Consider the following 21,773-nt stretch of genomic DNA (forward strand, 5'->3'; position numbering starts at 1 on the left):
TGATCAATTTCTTCTTAATATTTGCTGGGGTAAAATCTTTATCATCAAATTGGTAGATTTGTTGGACCAATGGTTCATAGACTTCTGGTAAGGATGATATTAACTGATACGCTACTTCTTTCTCGGCTATTGTTTCCCCAGCCTCAGCCAATTGTTTCTTAATTTCATACAAGCGCCCAATATAGGATGGCATACTCTCACCCGACTTATACTCTATAGTATAAAACTCTTTCCTTAATACTGCTATGCGTGCTCTTGACACCGGTTGAAAAGCTGACCTTAACATATCCCATACTTCGTCTGGTGTATTAGCTTCTGCTATTATTCCTTCTTAATTCGGATGAGATTCCCAATGCAATAATTGCAAAGGCCTTGGACGCACGTAATTTGTACTTAGCTACAACATCACCTGAAACTTGAGTAGCATCAGGTGGGACTTCAGTTTTGTTCACAATCTCCCACAAACCTCTGTCTTGCAATACTAGGGCCATCTCATATTTCCAGTCATGATAATTAACATGATTTAATTTCTCAATGTGCCCCGATAGATCAGGCACTCCGCCCTCCGCCATCTTGAAACGCCGGCGGGAAAAACGATCTTCAAGCCTTGGCACTCACTGTGGAATGTGGATCCATCTCATTAAGTTTGCTGACAACCACGCTCTGCTACCACTTGTTGGCTTATTAATTGAAATCAGCAATAAAACACAAAGGCATTAATAAAACTATAAACTATTTATTATTATTAAGTAAAAGATCAAGGAAAAGTTAAACACCTTATTAACATCATGGCTATTAGCGGAGTGAGTGTTGGAGAGTTAAAAACAACAGGGCAGTGTTGCCTAGCAGTTTAGCACAAAACAATTCAGTTCAGTTCAGTTAATATAAAGAGGAACTAGTTAATTTATGATAAAGCAAACATGAACTACTAACATAGTCCTTCATAGTAAATATAACGCTGTTTATCCCTGCAAAACGATTGTCTAAACTATTCAAAGCTTAAAATATTTAAACTGGTATTTATGTGCTTGGAAAATTATTTCACATTTTATTTTAAGGCACTGCACTCTCTTACAAAGCAAGTTTTCACAGGCTTTATGAAATCCACTACTTTAACACTTACGAGGAGTGTACCCGAGGTGTAAATCACCGATTTTGATGAATCTCGGGGGGGGGGGGGGTATGTAGACCTTGGGGTAACATGAATTTTCACCAAGGGAAAAGTTACGCTGGGCTAACGTTTTGCTATGGCAACCAAAAATGTTTTTGACAACTTAAAACGAAAAAATCTACATTTAAAAAAGCATGGGATTTTCTCGGTTACTGTGAAAATTTTTAGAAAAATAAAAAAAAATTAAATTTTTAAATCTAAACTAAAATGCTAAATTTGAACTATTTTGGGTGAAATTCATCAAGTTCTCGTAAACTTCATCCAAATTTGGGTAAAATTGAGAAAATTTCAATGAATTTGCAAAATTTTACCAAAATAATTTTTTTTTGAAATCGACAAAAATTGGATAAATTGAAAAAAATTGGGTAAAAAGACCAAAATTGGGTAATATGACCTAAAATGTTTAAAATTGGATAAATTCGTGGTCAACCAACTAATATCGTCTAAAATGGGGTTAAATGATAAAATCGAGTAAAACAGCTGAAAATTAATAAAATTGAATAAAATTGTGTTAAACCAACTAATATTGGCTAAAATTGGGAAAAATAAAATTTGTCCAAATGACAAAAATTGGGTAAAATTGTGTTAAAAAAACTAATATGGCTACAATTGGGTAAAATGATAAAAATTTGTCCAAATGACAAAAATTGGGTAATATTGTGTTAAATCAACTAAAATTGGCCAAAACCGTGGCTAAAAATGATTAAAATTGACAAGGCGTCATATTCATGGATTTTGGAGGTAAAACGCGGATACCTTTTTAGATTTTACTTTACCTTATTTTGTCGGTTTTCTTCAGTTTATCTACTTTTGGTCCTCCATCACTTTTGGTAGTTTGACAGATTTGTTTTGGTCAATTACAATTGATTTAAGATGATTTTAGTCTAAACTTATTTATTTTAAGTAAATACTGCTCTTTTTATCCAATTTCGTTCATTGTCAATACAATTAATTCAACACAATTCTAGTCAATTTCATTTATTTAACCCAAATTCCGGATTTTAACCAAATTTCATTCATTTTATTCAATTTTAATCATTTTTAGCTGTTTTACCCAAATTGTCTTTTTACCCAAAATTTTATCATTTTACGCAATTGTAGCCGATATTAGTTATTTTAATTCAATTTTACCCAATTTTTGTCATATGGTCGAGTTTTGATTATTTTACCCAATTGTAGCCAATATTAGTTGTTTTAACACAATTTTACCCAATTTTTGTCATTTGGACAAATTTTGATTATTTTACCCAAATTTTATCATTTTTCCCAATTTTAGCCAATATTAGTTGGTTTAACACAATTTTATAAATTTTTGGCTGTTTTACTCAATTTTATCAATTTACCCCAAAATTTTATCAATTTACCCCATTCTAGACGATATCAGGTGGTTTATCACGATTTTATGCAATTTTAAACATTTTAGGTCATATCATCCAATTTTGGTCAATTTATCCAATTTTAGGTAAAATTTTGCAAGTTATCCTTTATTTATCAAATTCATTTAAATTTTCTCAATTTTAGTTATTTGAAATTTTTTTTTTTTATTTTTCAAAACATTTTCACAGTAAGTACCCTGTGAAACCGAGAAAATCCCATGCTTTTTTTAAATGTTGATTTTTTCATTTTAAGTTGTCGAAAACATTTTTGGTTGCCATAGCAAAACGGAAGCCCAGCGTAGCTTTTCCCTCCGTGAAAATTCATGTTACCCCAAGGTCTACATACCCCCCGAGTTTCATCAAAATCGGTGATTAACACCTCGGATACACTCCTCATTAGTGTCTTCCTAATGAAAATGTAGTATAATTTGTAATAACTAATTAATTTGATTTTGATTACATTTATAATCCAATTGCAGAGGAATACCTAATTGAATCTGTGGAGGCTTCAGGAACATACCCTCCTGTGGATTCGGCAGGATCGAATATTAATTTTTTACAGAAATGGGGTGCTGTGTTTGACGACTTTCTCATGGTTAATTTCATCAAATGGGGACGTTTGTGTGCTAGGAAACCATACACAATTTTGGTAATCGGCATCTCAGTGGTTGCTATTTTAAGTGCTGGCTTGAAATATTTTACCGTAATCACTAATCCTGTTGATCTATGGTCAACTCCTGGAAATCTTGCTCGTCAAGAAAAGAACTATTTCGACTCACGTTTCAGGTAATTATACTATAGTACTGAGTTCTTTTTGGTTATTGAACTTATTTAAATCCTCTAATGAAGCATTAGTGAACTGGCCAGTGTGATACACTGAGCTATGGGGTAACCCAATTGTAAAATAATGACTAGATCATAAGCTTATGGCATAAAGTAATTTTCTATGATGAAACTTCATTTACGTATGGCACAAATTGCCGCTATTTGCTTCTGTCTTGACTTTTGTCATAAAAGAAGCTTCATGGCAATGTTATCCCAATCTATTCTGATAGTCAAGCACCTCAAGGCTATCAATCAGTTTAAGATTTCTTCTAAACTGGTTTATAGCTGTTTGAAACTCCTTTCGGAGCTAGGCACCAACAATAAAGCTCAGCTCAATTGGGTTCCTGGCCATCGAGGGTTCTATGGTGTTAGAAAGTAAACGATTACCAACAGACTTGCTTTGCAATATAAAACTGGTTAATTTAATTAGTACTATAAACAATATATTTACACATCCAACATTTAGAATTCGGCATAACGTCCTCAAGCCTAACCTATCATCACAATATACTAAGGAGGAACAACAGGCTCAAGGAATATTTTAGACATAAGTTATCACTAGAGGTCGCGCTAATATTATACGGGGGTCAAGGTCAGCTAATTACAACACTCCCCTGTAATTTAATAATTTGTTTGGTACAAAACTTGTTAAATTAATATCTAATTCTTAAGCAGAAATCTATAACCATTTTCTGTGGTAAAAGTTTGGTGAATATATCGGCCAAGTTATTCTTGGTAGGGACGAACTCTAAATTAAATAAACCTTTCTCGAAATGATCCCTCACAAAATGGTGTTTTATATCTATGTGTTTAGTTCGGTTATTTTCTATTCGACTCTCGGAAAAATAAATAGCTGATTGATTATCGCACAACAATAATGGTTTCCTAATAACACCTAAATTATTACACAAAGGATTGATTTCTATGACAATACTATTTAACCAAATCAGTTCTCTTGCGGCTTCGGCTAGTGCCACGTATTCGGACTCCATACTGGCTAGAGCCACTGTATCCTGCTTGGTTGATCGCCAACTCTCTGGATTCCCCTGGATGCAGACGAATAACCCACTGGTGGATTTTCTGTCATCTTCATCTGAGGCGTATGATGCATCTGAATTGACAAAGAGTGCACAGTTATTAACGCGGCGATAGTTCAGTCCATATTCGCTGGTAGAGCAAATGTAGCTCAAAACGCGCAACGCGTAATTATGGTGTTTTCTACCGGGGTTGGACGAGAAACGTGCTAATTTTCCCACGATAAACGCGATATCAGGTCTCGTTCGCAGTGAAAGGTATGATAAAATTCCAACAATTCTTCTATACGATGTTTCCAAGTAGTCACTCTCTGGGCAATCTCTCTTAGTTAATGATACACCCGTGGGTAAAGGCATTTTCAATGTGGGGTCTTTAGTGATGTTATATTCTTTTGCGATCTCTGATATATATCCGCTTTGATGTATTTTCACACGCCCTTTGGTGTGTTCAAACTCAGTTCCGAGAAAATATTTAAGTTCTCCTAGGTCAGTTATGTCGAAACGTGCTTTCAGCATCTTGACAATGTCTTGCATGGTCTGTTCATCTCTTGCTAGGACAATGATGTCATCAACGTAAACAATAAGGATTCCGTTAGTACCCATCTTATATATACAGTTACAGCAACACAGTCTTTTGAAATCCATTTTCAACAGGGTCGCGTCCAGCTCATTGTACCACTGTCGACCACTTTGCTTGAGGCCATAAATGGCTTTCTGGAGATGCCAGACGAAGCCTTCCTTACTGGCCTCTACGAAACCTTTGGGTTGTGAGATAAAGATGTCCTCTTCTAACGTGCCATATAAAAATATGCCCCTTTAACATCTAGGTGTCGGTTGAACCATCCCAAAAATGAGCAGAAACAATCTGACCAAAGTGAAGTTGACCACCGGTGCGTAGGTGTGTTAAAAATCAAGTCCAAATTTCTGGGTGGAGCCTTGAGCCACTAATCGAGCTTTAAACCTGGCCACCGCTCTATCAGCTGTGCGCTTTATATCTTACACCCATTTACTGCCCACAATTTTCCTATCTTGAGGTTTTGGTACTAATTTCCAAACTTCACGTTCTTTTATCGTGTCGTATTCAACCTGCATGGCATGCTTCCATTGATCAACTTCCTTGCTCTGTACTGCTTCATCGTATGACAGTGGTATTTCCAAACAATGAGCCTCTATGTTACTCCCGTTCTGCCCTTTGGTCTTAAAATCGAATAGCTGCGGATCATAGATCTCATTACTACCTTCATAATACCGAACAACATCATTGGGAGAACGTAATGTCACTTTATCCTTCTTGTAGTATACATCAATTCTGTTCCCAGTCTTTCGTTTCTTCTCCATCCGTGTCCAGGCTGCCATATCAACTGTGTGTGATGTTCTTGGTATTTGAAACGTAACTTCTTCATCCCCCTCATCCTCATCACTCGCATGTTCATCTTCATCATAATCCTCCTCAGACTCATCGGTCGCTATCTGTCATCCCTGATCTGGGTTTTTCGTTTCCCCAGGGTGTCCCTGGACCTCATCCTTAGGTTTGCTTTTAATGGCTTCTGCATGCGTTTGTTCCTGTATGCTTTCCTCTACCGGAGCAGCTTCCCGTAAATCTTTGAAATGATTTTGGTAATTCACATCCTTAGTTTCATTTAGTGACTTTATCCCAAGCTTTGTTTCTTCAAACCTTACATGTTTGCATAGAGACTAGAAAGGGGAGGAGCAGAAGGTTGCAGCTTCGGCTATACATTTTTAGATTTCTCGGTTTTTTTTTCTTTTTTTCGTTTTTTCTTTTTCCTCTCAACATCCGGTTTTTCGCTATTGGCTGATTTTCAATATAGTCGACTGCTTATTTACTAAGAACTTTTTAAGTATCTCGGAGTTTTTGACGTGAACGCTGGTCTCAAACTTTAATATTTTAAGTAATTATAATTAATTTAGGTCGGAGAAATTATAATAATTTGAAGTCGGAAAAGTTATTACTTATTTCTTTTAAGTTTTATATCTGATGTTGATGAATTTTATTACGTAAAACTGGTTTTCTGACTTCAATAACATGGGTAGTGTTTAGACTTGGTTAATGATAAACAATAACGATCATCTAAACTATATAGAACAATAATCTTAAATTTGAGCTGGGTATTGTTAATATCGATAATGCCAAGTCCGAGATATCGCTGTTGTTACGGACCTTGCACCAGAAATACCAAACCAATTAAAAGCAAATCATTAAATGGTCCAACAGAGGCTACTCTTGTTAACTTCCCATCACCCAAAAGTGAACTAGAAAAGTGCAAAAGATGGATATCAGCTTGTGGGCGCTCCGACTTCTCAATCAAAGACGTTTCTAAGTCAAGTCGAATATGTGCTCGGCATTTCCATGGTTTCTGTGGACCAACAGTAGAAAATCCAGATCCAGTCCCATTAATCGATGTCCTCACTCCAGGAATTTCTATCCCTTATCATAATCCTTCTAATATTTCAATTAGTACTGAATCTGAAAATCATTTGGTAAGTTATGTCCATAATGTTCACTTTGTTTTATGAATATAATCAAATTTAATATTATGCATTTAGATTGAAATAGATCAACCGTCTGGTTTAGAGTGTGAACCTGATTTTTCTCTAGAATTATTAAGAAGCTCTTCATGTGAGACAAAAGAACCAACTAATGATTCTACATTAAAAAAAGGAATTGACATTCACTCGTTAACCTCTCAAGTTGGTTGGGCTATTGAAGTTTTTGATAATAGTGTTAGGTACAGCAAACTGAAAAATGGATTGGCAATTCTCCAATGCACATTTTCTAATAATGATGTTATGATAGATTCAATAGATAAGAGTATTAATTTACAAACCATATCTCCGAATTCCAACTTGATTGACATCCAAAATGTTTATGATTTACTCAACAAACTGAACAAATTTAAAGTTTGCCTCGGAAATCCAGACAAAGATATGGTAGCTTTTTTTAAGAGACAAAACAAGTTTAATCGACGAAAAACTGGTTACTACTGTGAGAAAACACAGACTATTTTCAGCAATGAATGTAGTCGGTTAATAAAAGCAGGTCAAGCAAAACGATGTCACGCATGTAGTCAGTACAGAGGGTGCCTCAGGAAAATCAGATCAAAGGCTTCAGCCAAACTAGCGGCCGAAGAAGTAAAGAAAAAATCAAGAAAACGAATTGATAAACGTAAGGCTATGCTGTCGAACTGTCAAAAAACCAAAGCCGCAATATTAACCATGAAAGAATTATTTCAAAAGAGGTTAAAAATGGAAACGACTGGGTCATTTACATCTTTATTTATAAAGCAACAACTGAAAGCCATGCACAGGTCAAAATATGGAATGAGATGGGACAAAACTTTCCTCAAATGGTGCTGTTATTTAAAAAACAAATCCAAATCATCATACGAGGCATTGAAAAAATCGGGTTGTATATATTTACCTACCTCAAGAACCCTGTACAATGAACGACAAGTAGCGAACACCAAAAGTGGATTTCAATCGGAAATATTTTCTGATATGATTGAGAAAACAAAAATTCAGCATCGTGAAAATTGGGACCGCTATTTTGTAATTTTACTTGATGAGATGAAAACTAGAGAAGATTTAATGTGCCATAAGGATACTGGTTTTTTAACCGGTTTCAAAGACATTAATAATGACATTAATGGTTTAGATGATAAAAAAAGAGAAGTAACCGGTACAGAAGCACCGCCATTAGCAACTCACATTCTTCAACTAATGTTGAGGGGCGTAACTAACAACATCAGGATACCTTTCGCCCACTTTCCAACAACCGGGGCAACTAGTACCGAAATATTTTACATATTGCAAGAAGCTATTGAAAGGCTAGAAAATGCTGGATTTAGAATTATTGGGGTTGTTGGAGATGGTGCGTCATCCAATCGCAAATATTTTAAGATGTGTGCTGAAGCAGCCGGGCAAGTTTTTGATGATCTTACTCCAAATAAATTTTGCGCTCCAAACTTATTTGCGAATGATGAGGAAAGATATATATATTTTATTTCTGATCCGCCTCATCTTATTAAAACAACAAGAAATTGCTTTAACAACAGCAGTAAAGATTCAAAAATCCGACAACTTTGGAAGAATAATGAATGTATTTCCTGGGATGTAATAATAAAACTCTATTACTTTCAGCTTCGGCGAAGAGGAGAATTCAAACACCTGTCCAAGTTGACATACGGCCATGTTTATTTAAATTCATACACAAAAATGAAAGTAAATTATGCCGCTCAAGTGCTTAGTGAAACAGTAGCGTGTGGCATTGAGGCATGTTTGGAGAAAGATAAATATCCCGAAACTGTTAAATTTATAAGGATTTTTAATAAATTTTTCGATGTATGCAACGTCAAAAATTGCAAAGAGGGCTACCAAAAGAGAAAATCTGATAAAACGCCTTTCAGATCAGTGAATGATGCCAGACTAAAGGTATGTCGTACATCTATATGTTGGTTTGAAATGTCAAACAATCTTAATTAATTTTTCTATGGTGATAGTGGCTGGAATCGGATTTTATTGCGTACCTAGATGATTGGGAAGATGACGTATCTGCCCGTGAAGGGAAGTTCTCTCCATCTGAAAGAGCGAAGATGCTTCTCAGCCGAGAAACCATAGAAGGATTGAAAATGACTGGTAAATCATTTGCACCGTTATTCAACCTAATTCTGCAAAATATTAACGTAACACATTATATTATAGCTCGCTCAATTTCAAGAGTGGTCCAATTTATCCTCAATAAGGGTGCTCCGTACGTCCTCACACAGCATCTGAACCAGGATCCCCTGGAACAGTACTTCGGAAGGATGAGATCGGCTGGAGGAAGAAGTACAAACCCATCTGTTTGGCATTACCAGTCAAACATAGATAAGTTAGAATCGCTAAAGGGCTTTGTTTTGGAAGCAATTGGAGGAAACACTACATTAAACGTTTAACGAAATATTTCCTCTTGTTTTAAAAATCATTTATTAAAAAATCAGAAATCTAATTTTCTTTTTGGCATAAATTTTAAAAACAAATCTTTGTCTGGGTCATTATCCAGAAAACTGTATTCATTTTCTGACCCCTTTGGCACATATTTTAAAAATAAATCTTTGTCAGGGTTGTTTGCTAAAAAACTATAGTCATTATCATTGACTTTTGGTAAATTTTCACTTGAATCTGAATAATTGTTTTTGACTAGTGTTATTATGGTGGGTTTGACGTTGATTTGATTAGGAGCACTTCGCTTGATTTGACTAGGAGCACTGCGCTTGATTTGACTAGGAGCACCGCGCTTGATTTGACTACGTATAATGGTAGGAACTAATGGAACAATGGTAGGAACTAATGGCGCCATTGGGATTGCACAAGTGAGATTCCGCTTTACTTTGGGCGAGTTTTCTTTATTGCGTACTCCTTTGTATTTTGGTGGTGATGCGAATCTTTCTTTCGTTGGGGTGTTATGAATGGTAAGGGTGACATCTTTGACTTTGGTAGCTGCCGCTTCACTTTTATCTTTTATTGCTTTCCTTAAGGCTTTCTTTGCTTTCAAGGATTCCTTAGTTTCGTGCTGGTAGTGCTCCAAAACATCTTTCACCAAAACTTTCCCACGAGTGTTTAAGAATGTTTCAGTTGCTCTTTTTAGCCATTTATTGTTATCATCATATGACGCTGATATCTCATTCCATTCTTTCAAAATAAGTTCATCATTATGTATTGCACCTTTTGCTTTTTCCTTTAAATTTTGGTTCCTTAAATTTGTAACTGATCCTGCATCTAAATACATGTAGAACTTGTCTGAAATAATCTTCATTCGTATTGTTACATTGAAAAATCCATCTTGAACTTTTATTAAACCACCTGTATTTAATAGATTTATCCAACGCTCGGATAAGTTTGGTGGTTCTTCAAGCATGGAGTCTGTTTTTTCAATATTTTTCATAATTTCATCCGGACAGCCTTTCCATTTGAGAGACCTTGCGATGAATCCAGCGATGTACCTTAAAACATCAGTATTAACTTGACGATATTTTTTAGTTGAGTCATTAAATTCCAATTTCTTGGCATTCAGTTTCTTTTCCTCTTCAGTTTTCAAAGCATCGTCTTTCTTCTTCTTTACTTCTACTTTGTGTTTTAATTGTTCAATTCCAATATTGCTTAGGCTCATGAGCCCCATAAAAAAAGAACGTAATATCATTTGGGCAAATGTTTTTTGAAAGGAATTTGAGAAACAATTGAATCTTGAACATGAGCTGAGAATTGATCCAAGCTTATTTTCTTTTCGTTCCCTGTAACTTTGTTTCAAAATTGTTTGTAAAAAGCTGGTTTCACAACTGCATTCTAGTACTTTATGTGTATTTAAAATTTCTTTCATATAATGAAAAATGGAATTAGCTATGGTATCAGATGAAAGGTCTTTAAAAAAGGGCTCAATATTTTCCTGACCCTCTGTTGTAAATTCATCTTTACGCTTTTCGAGCTGAACAAGTACTTCACATATAAGTATTCTTAAACCACCTAATGTAAAAAAATATAAATATTCAGTTTTAATTAATTTTATATAATCATTGAAAGAATTAACAAACTTACTATCGAGATTTTCATTCTGTTCCACTTCCATGTTGCAAGGCTTAGCACCCACTACACTTTATCGTAAAGAGACTAGTGCCTTTATGGTGTAACAGCGTGCAGACGACCGGAACCGGGTTAACCAAAAAAAAAACGTCGCGCGCATATAACGGAAGTTCCGAGGAAAACAACTCAAACGAGACCACTTAAAGCGGGCCTTCTGCTCCTCCCCTTTCTAGTCTCTATGATGTTTGGTCTCAATGACACGCCTCTCGCTCGGATACCAAATATGGTAGCCCTTGGTCTTAATCGCGTAACCAACCATAATCCCTAGCCTGGCCATCCTAGCAAATTTATTTCGGTATGGTTTCGGAACAAACGTGAATGCTAGACATCCATAACACTTTAAGTGACGAATCGAGGGTTTCCTATTCGACCATCGTTCTTCTGGGACAATGCAATTGAGCTTTGAATGTGGCAGTCTATTGACTAAATAAGCTTGACAATATAATGCCTCACCCCACAAGGGTTGTGGGAGTTGAGCATCTTCTAATAGGGTTCGCACTCCTTCGATTAAAGTTCGGTTTAGGCGTTCAGCAATGCCGTTCATCTCCGGTGAATATACATTTGTCCTCTCGACTTGGATTCCTTCTTCCTCACAGTAACGTTCAAAGATATGTGCACAATACTCCAAACCGTTATCGGTTCTAAGCCGTTTCAATGCCTGTCCAGTTTGTTTTTCAGCCCATGCCCGATAAATCTTGAATTTATCAAATGCTTCGTTCTTTCTGCACATCGTATATACTGTAACCTTCCGGGAATAGTTGTCCATGAAGCTTATGAAATATCTTGCTCCCCCTTGGGAATCAACGGGTGCTGGCCCCCAAACATCGCTATGTACAAGCTCCAATTGTAGAGTAGTCGTGTTCACTGGAATTGGATTTGATGATGATCGTGTCGCTTTTGAGAATCTGCAAGGATGACATATTTGCATGGTCTGACTGATCTTCGGGATACCTTCAACCATATGATTTCGTTCTAATCCTGCAATCTCTGTATGAAATCTGTTAGCTTGATATCGTTGGTCCATGCGACAATCTCGCGAAGTATGGCCCTTTTTATTGCATATAGTACATAGAGGTCCCTCAGTATTAGCATAACAATCTCGTGCAATGTGCCTCAATTTATGACAATTATAGCACTAGGGTCCCCGCTGCTGTGAAGCACCCCGTCTAGAATTCCGTCGACTAGAAGGTAGGTGAGAAGAAAAACTTGACTGTACCGCTGGCTCCCCCGCGTCTTCCAATGCGATCTGCCTCTGCCGCTCATATTCTGACAGCAATAATGCTTTAACATTCTTTGGTAAAAATTCGCTATCTTCTAATGCGTAGGCCCGGACTACGGTGTTCTCATATTGGGGTGGCAATCGATGAATTAGTTGGTAAGCTATCTCATCATCACCCAATGTTTTCCCTGCTAAATTCAACTGGTCAGCCACTTGAAGCACCCTGGCAATGTAAGCAGACAGACTCTGGTGGGGTATAACGCAGGCTAAGAAATTCCGATCTTAACGCCGCTATACGGGCCCTCGACTTCGGTTCATAAGTATCAGACAGTAAATCCCAGTCTTACAAGAACCCCTTATGAGGATTATCCACCGCAAGATAAATTTTAGACAACGCCCTCTGATTACGGTCGGAATAAGCCTTGGTCTGGGCTGGTGTAACCCCTTCACCTGTGGGTGCTGGATCAGTGCCATCAATAATTCCCCAAAGACTGAAGTCACATAAGACCATCCGCATGTCCGCCTTCCATTGACCGTAATTCCCATAAAAAACGTAAAGGTACTTGCGGAAGAATCAGTATGCCGGCCATCCCATTTTGAATTTTTTCTGACAATGTGGATGTCGGCTGCGAAGCCTATTTCTGCGGAGACTTGCCGACCAGCGGGTAAAAAACGTTACTTCCCAAATTACCCTCTGCTACCATGTTAGAAAGTAAACGATTACCAACAGACTTGCTTTGCAATATAAAACTGGTTAATTTAATTAGTACTATAAACAATATATTTACACATCCAACATTTAGAATTCGGCATAATGTTCTCAAGCCTAACCTATCATCACAATATACTAAGGAGGAACAACAAGGCTGCCAACAGGCTCAAGGAATATTTTAGACATAATTTATCACTAGAGGTCGCGCTAATATTATACGGGGGTCAAGGTCAGCTAATTACAACATATGGGAATGAGAGGATGTCTTGGCCAAGAAGGGCAGAAGCTGGGTTCTTAGGCGCTCGACATGTTGAAGTTTTAGGGGCTTACGCGACTTTGCAATAAATAAATTAAAATAATAATAAGTTTTTTTATGAAGTAATAAAAAACATTTATTTATACATTTTCAAATGACATTTTTCTTCGGAGAAGAACTCCTTACGTCTCGGTCCATCGCTCAGACTCTTCTGTCAAACTCTCCCGTCTAATCCCCCTTGAAACTTCGGTTTCAGCGTCAACCTGTCTCGCCACAGGGAGAACGAAACGGACCATCCTTTGTTACAAAGGATGCTTACGAAAATAAGGGGAGAACTGTTTCGTACTCTGAAAAACCCCAAAGGAGCTTTTAACAGTTATTGAAACCATACCCAACCCTTACACTATCTCCTCTAGCATAGTGCGCTGCCTTATCTCTCGCTCTCCAAGTCCAATATCAGGTTGGTCGTTGGCCTACTAACTGGCCACCAGCTGCCTACTTAACAGACATCTTTACTTGATTGGAATCAGTGATGATCCAATCTGTAGGGCTTGTCAAGATAAGGAGGAAACTTCCTCTCTTTTACTTTGTAGGTGCGATTATTACGCGGCTCAAAGGTTTGAGCATCTTGGAATGCATCAATTGGAAGCCTCTGTTGTTTCTGGCTTTGATATAATTTAGTTATTGTCTCAAACGCGATCACAAGATTTTGTTTTTCATATTTAGAAAAAATACATTTTCATAAATTCAAAATTTTTAATATGCTGTAACTATGGGTTTATTTTCATCTGTGAAATGATGCTGTTAATTTAACGAAAATTATTGTTAGTTTAGTAAAATTTGCTTTTTCCTGGCCTTTATCTTAACTCTGTAGAACCAAATATAATTTGTAACTTGGTTGGTTTTTAATATCTGTCCTCCTCTTTTCAAGGACTCGCGTTTTTTCAATGTTCTGGGCTTTGTGTAGTTTACAAAAAATATAAAATTCCAAATTTTGTTTATTGTATTTTTTATTCTTTAACAGGCCTTTTTATCGAACAGAACAGTTAATTATTACAAGTCCATCTAACAGTGTATTTGATAAATCTTTTCTGCTGGATGTAAGTGTTTTTCTGTACTTATTGTATTTTAAAGTTTGTTTCTTACTGTGCATCATATTTATGTAGGTTTTGGAACTTCAAAATCAGATAATGCAGTTAAATGCTACAGTAAATGATAATTCTTCAGTTACTCTCCAGGATATTTGCTATTCACCTCTTGAAAATGGTGTATGCACTGTTCAAAGTGTATTGAATTGGTTTCAGAACAATGCTACATTGTTAGATATTAATGGAAGTGACTATATGGAGCATATCCATTTTTGTATGCGGTAAGTTTTACGTATATGAAAAATACTGGCCTATCTACTTCAAATAGTGAATATATTAATTTCAGGCAATTTTCATTTTGTAAAATTTTTTCTGTAAATAATTTTTATCTTATTTTATTTTATTTTATTTTATTTTTTTTTTTATTTAAAAATTAAAAAAAAATATCTGAGGGTTGACTGAGATCTTTCCATCCCAATAAATTTATTTTGATAAATCTATACTTCTCCTCAATTTGTAATTAATATCTTTGGAGGTTCAAATAAATACCAATTTTTTAAGGTGAATTTTTTTAAGTCGATTTATTAAATTTATTGCAACATAAAATAAAAGAATATGAGAAACCCATTGGCAAAAGTTATTTATTCCTCTCAAGATGTATTTGTTTTTTTGGGGTTTGATATTTTTTCCATTATAATTATATTTAGCCTTTTCTATTTTTAGGAATTACTTCAGTGTTAAAGATGAAAAATATGATGGCATAAGCTGTCTTGGAGATTATGGAGGTCCTGTCTTTCCATATGTTGCTCTTGGTGGATTTCTTGAACAAAACTATTCCACTTCTAGTGCCCTCATTATAACATTCTTGGTTAATAATAACCAAGTAGACAACGAAAAATCCATAGCTTGGGAAAGAGAGTAAGTAGGTTTTGGTAATAAGGCCCAATGGGGAAACACAATCTTATCAGCTTTCTTACAATTTATGTAGACAAAATTAAGGGTACTAGGCATTACAATATTACTACATTTGGAGCAAAGCTAGGCAAAAAGCAAAAGCCACGAATGTTTTTTCGATTGGCCCACATTCACTTCGCGAAGTACAGTACAAAGTGTGTAAATCTTTCTTTCTCCTTCTATTTACGAAGGAGTCATGTTCGAACTCAGTCAGCCGACACTTCGACCCTTGAGCTACTCAGTTGGAGAAATCTCTTACGAAGTTCAGCATAAGATAACTTTGTAGGAGCTAAACTGCACCGGTCTCATGTTTGACAAATTCAACAGAGAACCTTTTATGCTTAGCACAATCTCTGCTAAGGCTACTTGTGTTTGTAGGAGTATTAAGGACTAGAAATGTCTTAAAGATGGATCCTACTAATGATTATAAGACTCATATCTTTTCTAAAATCATGTTCTCTGTAAATTTTGCTCACTTTCTGTGTATATTTTTGTACATTGTACCTGTATTTATCTAAAACTTGGTGTGATGGGCAAGTTTTGCCTCTTCCTGGGTCAAAAAACTTGAAACTTATAATAACAAAAAATCTTGATTATAAGAAGAATATTTGAACTAAATCAAAAAATCATCTACTTTAATGGGCCAAGGGTTGTTTTTAACGTAACTAGGCCCAATCACCCCTTGTTAAACAGGGTTGCAGAAATGTGAAATTTGTTGATACATCATAAAAAACTGTTGAAAAAAATAACATCCATTTCAAAGAAAGTTTTTTATGACAAATAGGCCATTTTCAATCTAAGCAACTCATTTTTTACATTTTTCAGTATATGTTCTACAACTTTCTAGTTGAAACGTCTGATGCCTAAGGTTGAAAATATAACTCAGGAAATTTCACAATTTTAGATTAAATAGATTTGGAAAAAAAGGCCTGATTGGGAAATTTGAGACACCATGTAAAATAAAATTCCCAATACTTTATATATGTGTAATTAATGGCACGAATCAACCTTCAAATTTAAGGCTGGATAAATTCTGTAACATTTATTTACCAAATTGTTTTCTTATTTTTTAAATTAATCTAACTTATCAAATTAATTTACTTTTCCTTATTTTTAGGTTTATTCTATTTATGATGAATTTTACTTCTGACTCTAATTTGAATGAAACACGTAATTTTTCTGTATCATTTAACTCAGAGGTATGACCTTTTTTTTTTCTATGCACTTGTTTAAAATACTGTCATGTTTAAAGAGCCTTCAGAAGAAGGCTTACTCACCAGGTGGGCAATATCACATGGGGCTGGCCTCAAATTTTTCTTTTAACAGATTGCCCTTTTGTTGAGGGGGAGGGGCTACAAGGCTACTATACTTGCCTCACTAAAATGTCATCCGTCTGTCTCTGATCAGAAGTAATACTCTTAGAAGGATTTCATTTTCGAAGTTGCATAGTAAAATAGAATGATGTGAAAAATTGTTTCAAGCAAAAATTTATTGAGATAAATAAGGCAGTAATTCAGCTGATGATCCCCATAGCAATACTTGGATAGGGAATTAGGTAATAGGCCTACCCTAGAAGGGAATTAGGTAATAGGCCTACCCTAGAAGGAAATTGGGTGCCCAAAAAGATAATTTTTGCACTTTTGATAATATTAATGATAGCAGTGTTTCTCATTCACTTTAAAACTATCATTTTGGTTTTTTTTCTAGAATTCTATCCAAGATGAGCTAGACCGTGAAAGTAAATCTGATATCTTAACAATTGGGATCAGCTATCTTATTATGTTTTTATACGTATCTATTGCTCTTGGACAATTTACATCATGGCAAAGATTATTTGTAAGTGTAAATTAAGTTTTATTGCCAGTACATAAAAATTGCCCAATATAATATTCAGTTGGTTGAATATACTATTGCTCAAAAAATTTAGCAATTTTTTATTCCTGATCAAATAGTCAGAATATTTGAAATAGGGGCAGGAAGTATTTTTTTAAATAGTTTGCGAACTGCTCAAATAAGTTTTTTCCCATTTGTATATTAAGCCGAAAAATGGCTTGGGATATGGCGCTGCACTTTCTGTTTTTCTTCATTTCACTCGCAAGGCTTATGTCAGTAAATTAAATTAACTCAGGTATAGTGTACACCTCTATGTAACTGGAAAAACCTGCAAGGGAAAAGTTGCGACTGGCTTTCGTTTTGCCATGGCAACCGAAAACGTTTTTGACAACATGATTTTGAAATTTTTCCATTGAAATTAACATGGAAATCTTAGGATTCACCCCCCTGTGAATTTTTTTAAGAAATGAAACATTTTGAAAATCTCAAAAACGTTAAAAATTCATTAAAATTTATTTAAAAAATTAAGTTTCATCAAGTTTAAATGCAACTTGGTCTACTTGATCAAAATGAGTAAAAATGACCAAATTGAGTAAGAATGGGAAAAAATGGAAAAATTATAAAATGGGCACTAGTTAAAATATTTAAAATTTTATGTAATATTTTTAAAATTGAAAAAAAATGCAAAATTGATAAATTTTGATCAAAAATTAAAAAATTTGATAAAAATTTATTAAATTTAAAAAAATAGATTTAACTTGATTATTTATTTAAATCTTAAAGGTTAATGGTTAAAATGGTTAAAAAATTTAAAATCTAAAAAAAATAAAGAAAATGATATAATTGTCAAACAAACATCAAATTTAATTTTAAAACAATTTTAATTAAATAAATTGATAAAATAGGTAAACCTGATCAATTTTGATTTTATTTTTATCAATTGGATGAAAATTGATAAATAATTAAATTTGAATAATTACTAATATTGGGTAAAAATATTTACGAATTTAATATATTTGGTCAAATTATAATGAACTTTGATAAATTTGATCAAAATGGTTAAAATTTATTCAAAATGTTATGTAATGAGAAAATAGAAATTTTAAACTTTTTTTGTTTTTCAAAAATGATAAAATCAGCCAAATTTGACAAAATTTAAACCAGATTTGGGATAGTTTTGATCAAAATTGATCATAAGGATGTTAAAAAAAAATTGAAAAATATTAGGGAAAATAAAGAAAGGCATATTAATTATAGAACAAATATCGAAAAGTTTTGAAAAATAATAATATTTTTAAAATTGATATAATAGGTATAATATATTGGTCATTAATTTTAAAGGTTTGATAAACCATGGCGTTAGAATTTAAAAATAAAAACAATAGTATTTTAAAAGCCAAGATACTTCATTTTTAAAATATTTTTGTTTATTTACATTGGCGAGCTTTCGGACCGCGGTCCCTTTTCAAGCCGAGAGTTACAATTTAAAAGGGACTGCGGTCCGAAAGCTCGCCAATGTAAATAAACAAAAAAAATTTAACCATGAAGTATCTTGGCTTTTAAAATACTGTGGTTTTTATTTTTAAATAATATATTGGTATCATGATAAATTTATGAAAATGAATATAAATATGAATTTAAATTTAAAAATCTAATAATTTAAATATTTAGTTATATTTACAGGGTGTCTTCATTTGATCGGCCCAGGCATTTTTCTCAATAAGTATATACATTCTAGAAATGTGAAATTTTCAGTATGTACTCTCTCTGTGGAGATCGTGGTTATTTGTGAATTTCAGAAAAATCGTGAAATTGTTCACGGTTTTAAAATTTGTAGTTTTTGAACGCTAGGTGGTAGACGAAAAGTTTCAATGAGTAAGTTGTAGAGCATACTCGAAAACCTTTAATGGAGTTGGTATGGTCAAAATCGTACATTTTGTCACTGAAATAATAGGTCATGAAAAATAACAAGTTGGTACTACATTTCTAGGAGGTATAGTTTTTGAGAAAAATGCCTAGGCCGATCAAATAAAGACACCCTGTATATATATATATATAACTAAATATCTAAATAATTACATTTTAAAATATTTGTATTTATACTTATATATTTATAATAAATAATATTTAATAATATATATATATTTATATTTAAATAATTTTTTTACTATAAATGAAATATATAATTAATTATATATATCTAAATATTTAAATAAAGTTTTTAAATTTAAATTGATGTTGCTATTATGTAGATACATTTATCATGATACCGATATATTATAAATCTTGATGTTCGTCTTAATAATTATATAAAATCGTTGACTTATTATGATTTGATGAAATATATTAAATTCATAAATATTTTTAACTAATTTCATTTTTTAATTTCTCATTATATAACATTTTGATTAAATTTATCAAAGTGCATAAGATTTGATCAAATATATGAAATTCGTAACTATTTTAACCCAATATTAAGTAATTATTCAAATTTAATATTCTTTTGATAATTTTTTGATCCATAACAATTGATAAAAATGTAATCAAAATTGATCGGGTTTAGCCTATTTTATCAATTTTTTAAATAAAAATTGTTTTAAAATAAAGTTGTTCGACAATTACATAATTTTCTTCATTTTCTCTAATATTTTAGATATTTAATGTTTTTTTAACCATTTTAACCTTTTTGATCAATTTTAATCAAAATAATAAAATTTTGCAAATTTTCAAATTTGTTTTGAAATATAATTTAATTAACAAAAAGTTTGGAATATTTAGCTAATAACAGCATTTTTATTCATATTCTCTTACATTTTTAAATTTTAACTAATTTTGTTTTATTTTAACTCATTTTGATCACATTGATCAAAATATGTCAAGATTTGATCAAATAAATTAAATTTTTCCATTTTTACCTGATTTAAATAAATAATCAAGTTTAATCTATTTTTATAAAATTTAATAAATTTTTATCGAAATTTTGAATTTCTGATATGGTTTTACATAAAATTTTAAATATTTTCCAAACTATTGCCCATTTGATAATTAGTCATTTTTACTCATTTTGATCAAATTGACCAAATTCCATTTAAACTTGATGCAATTTCATTTTTAAAATAAATTTTAATGTATCTTTAATGTTTTTGAAATTTCCAAAATGTTGCTTTTCTTAAAAAGTTTCACAGGGGTGGGGGGGTACCCTTAAAATCCTTCAGATTCCCATGTTATTTCCAATGGAAAAATTTCAAAATCCTTTTGTCAAAAAAGTTTTTGGGTTTTGTACATTATACCCAAGTTTGAACCAAATCGAGTCGTCGATATCTCCTTGTAAGTGGAAGAAATGTTTAAGCAATGTGATATCAATTGACGTAATTGTATCATGTTTTTGGCTATCGTTCAAAATTTATTATTTACATACATAAAAATAACATTATATTAAAATAGCGAATAATTGTTTGTTATGAATTTATTTGTATGGCAAGTAAAATCGAAACTTTCTAGTATTTTGTTTGAAATGTTTCAAACATTAACTATTTCGTAAATTGAAATCAATATTTCCAGGCCCCATGAGAGCCATTAGAATTAAGCATAACTATTTTATTGGCAACCAGATCGACCTGGACCCCTATAGGCTGCACTGACCCTATTAATTTGTGCCAGCTTTCCCCTAGAGAAGTTCCGGGATTACTATTTAGGATACTATTCCACAGAGACAAATAAGGCAATTGTAAAAGAATATATAGAAATACCAAATATAGACGTATCCGGACTTCGTATAACGCAGAAATCACAGGACCCTAACTCTACCTTCAAGTGCTACATACTACTTCCACGGATAATGAAGTTCTAAATACTATTACTTGGCCGGTGCTGGGACGACATGTCATAAATTAACAAACTTCCATCAGGAAAGAATTATAGGAACAAACTCTGAATTAGAAGCATCAAAACTTTCGAATACTCCTACATTTAAATACTATTTATCCAACTGTTCTGAATACTACCTTTTAACAAGTTGAAGAACATTATCCAAACCTCGAAATTGTAGATTTTAAAGTATACTCGAATAAAATCTCTTAAAGCTGGAAAACAGCATTTATAATTGAGTATTCGATAAATCAGGATGAAGTTATCTTCAACTTGGAAAATTGGCCAGCGCCATTGCGTGTACAGAGATATCGAAAGCCTAAAGTCAACGCAATCCAACAAGGAAATAAGGTAGGACTTGCTTTACCAATAAGCAGCAATCAGGAAAATAGCAAACTGGAATGTTGCTCGAATTAAGAAGAAAAACTTTAATCCCGTAAAGATAATAACAGTATTTTTAAAATTAAATAACATTCATGTTCTTGGTGTTTGTGAAACATGGCTTTCGAGTGATATGCATTCCCGGTTACAAGATTATAAGAAAGGATAGAACTTCTAAACAGGGAGGAGGTCTAATTATTTATTATTTGGAAAATTTGATAATTACGTCTCTTGATATTCCAACTTGTGACAATATTAACTATGATAGAACATCCTTCGAATAACAATTTATAACACTGCACGAGACTAATACAAAACCATTAATTTTTGGAACATGTTATATACCACCAAAAATTGAAGATATGGATACAACCTTTGAAGATGTAGAATCACAAATAGATTTCTTAACTATAGATGGAAATTC

General features: G+C 33.4%; 2 protein-coding genes across 3 annotated transcripts in view; both read left to right on the forward strand.

The window, feature by feature from the left end:
• The window catches only part of LOC149942953 (NPC intracellular cholesterol transporter 1-like), a 60,461-nt gene that overhangs the window by 17,962 nt on the left and 20,726 nt on the right, over nt 1-21,773 (forward strand). For both annotated transcript variants that reach the window (XM_090179839.1, XM_090179840.1), the window contains 6 exons: nt 3,027-3,333; nt 14,251-14,326; nt 14,393-14,595; nt 15,038-15,232; nt 16,386-16,467; nt 16,976-17,104. In XM_090179839.1, the coding sequence (XP_090035965.1) occupies nt 3,027-3,333; nt 14,251-14,326; nt 14,393-14,595; nt 15,038-15,232; nt 16,386-16,467; nt 16,976-17,104 (992 nt within the window). The remainder of the gene's footprint in view (nt 1-3,026; nt 3,334-14,250; nt 14,327-14,392; nt 14,596-15,037; nt 15,233-16,385; nt 16,468-16,975; nt 17,105-21,773) is intronic.
• Nucleotides 6,442-7,234, forward strand: LOC149942954 (uncharacterized). The gene is made up of 3 exons (XM_090177519.1): nt 6,442-6,905; nt 6,972-7,153; nt 7,222-7,234. Exons 1-3 carry the CDS (start codon nt 6,552-6,554, stop codon nt 7,232-7,234), a joined length of 549 nt encoding a protein of 182 aa, XP_090033645.1. The 5' UTR covers nt 6,442-6,551.

Source organism: Leiobunum rupestre, chromosome 6 (assembly GCF_980474605.1).
Source record: "Leiobunum rupestre chromosome 6, qqLeiRupe1.1.hap1, whole genome shotgun sequence".
Taxonomy (NCBI): Eukaryota; Metazoa; Arthropoda; class Arachnida; order Opiliones; family Sclerosomatidae; genus Leiobunum; species Leiobunum rupestre.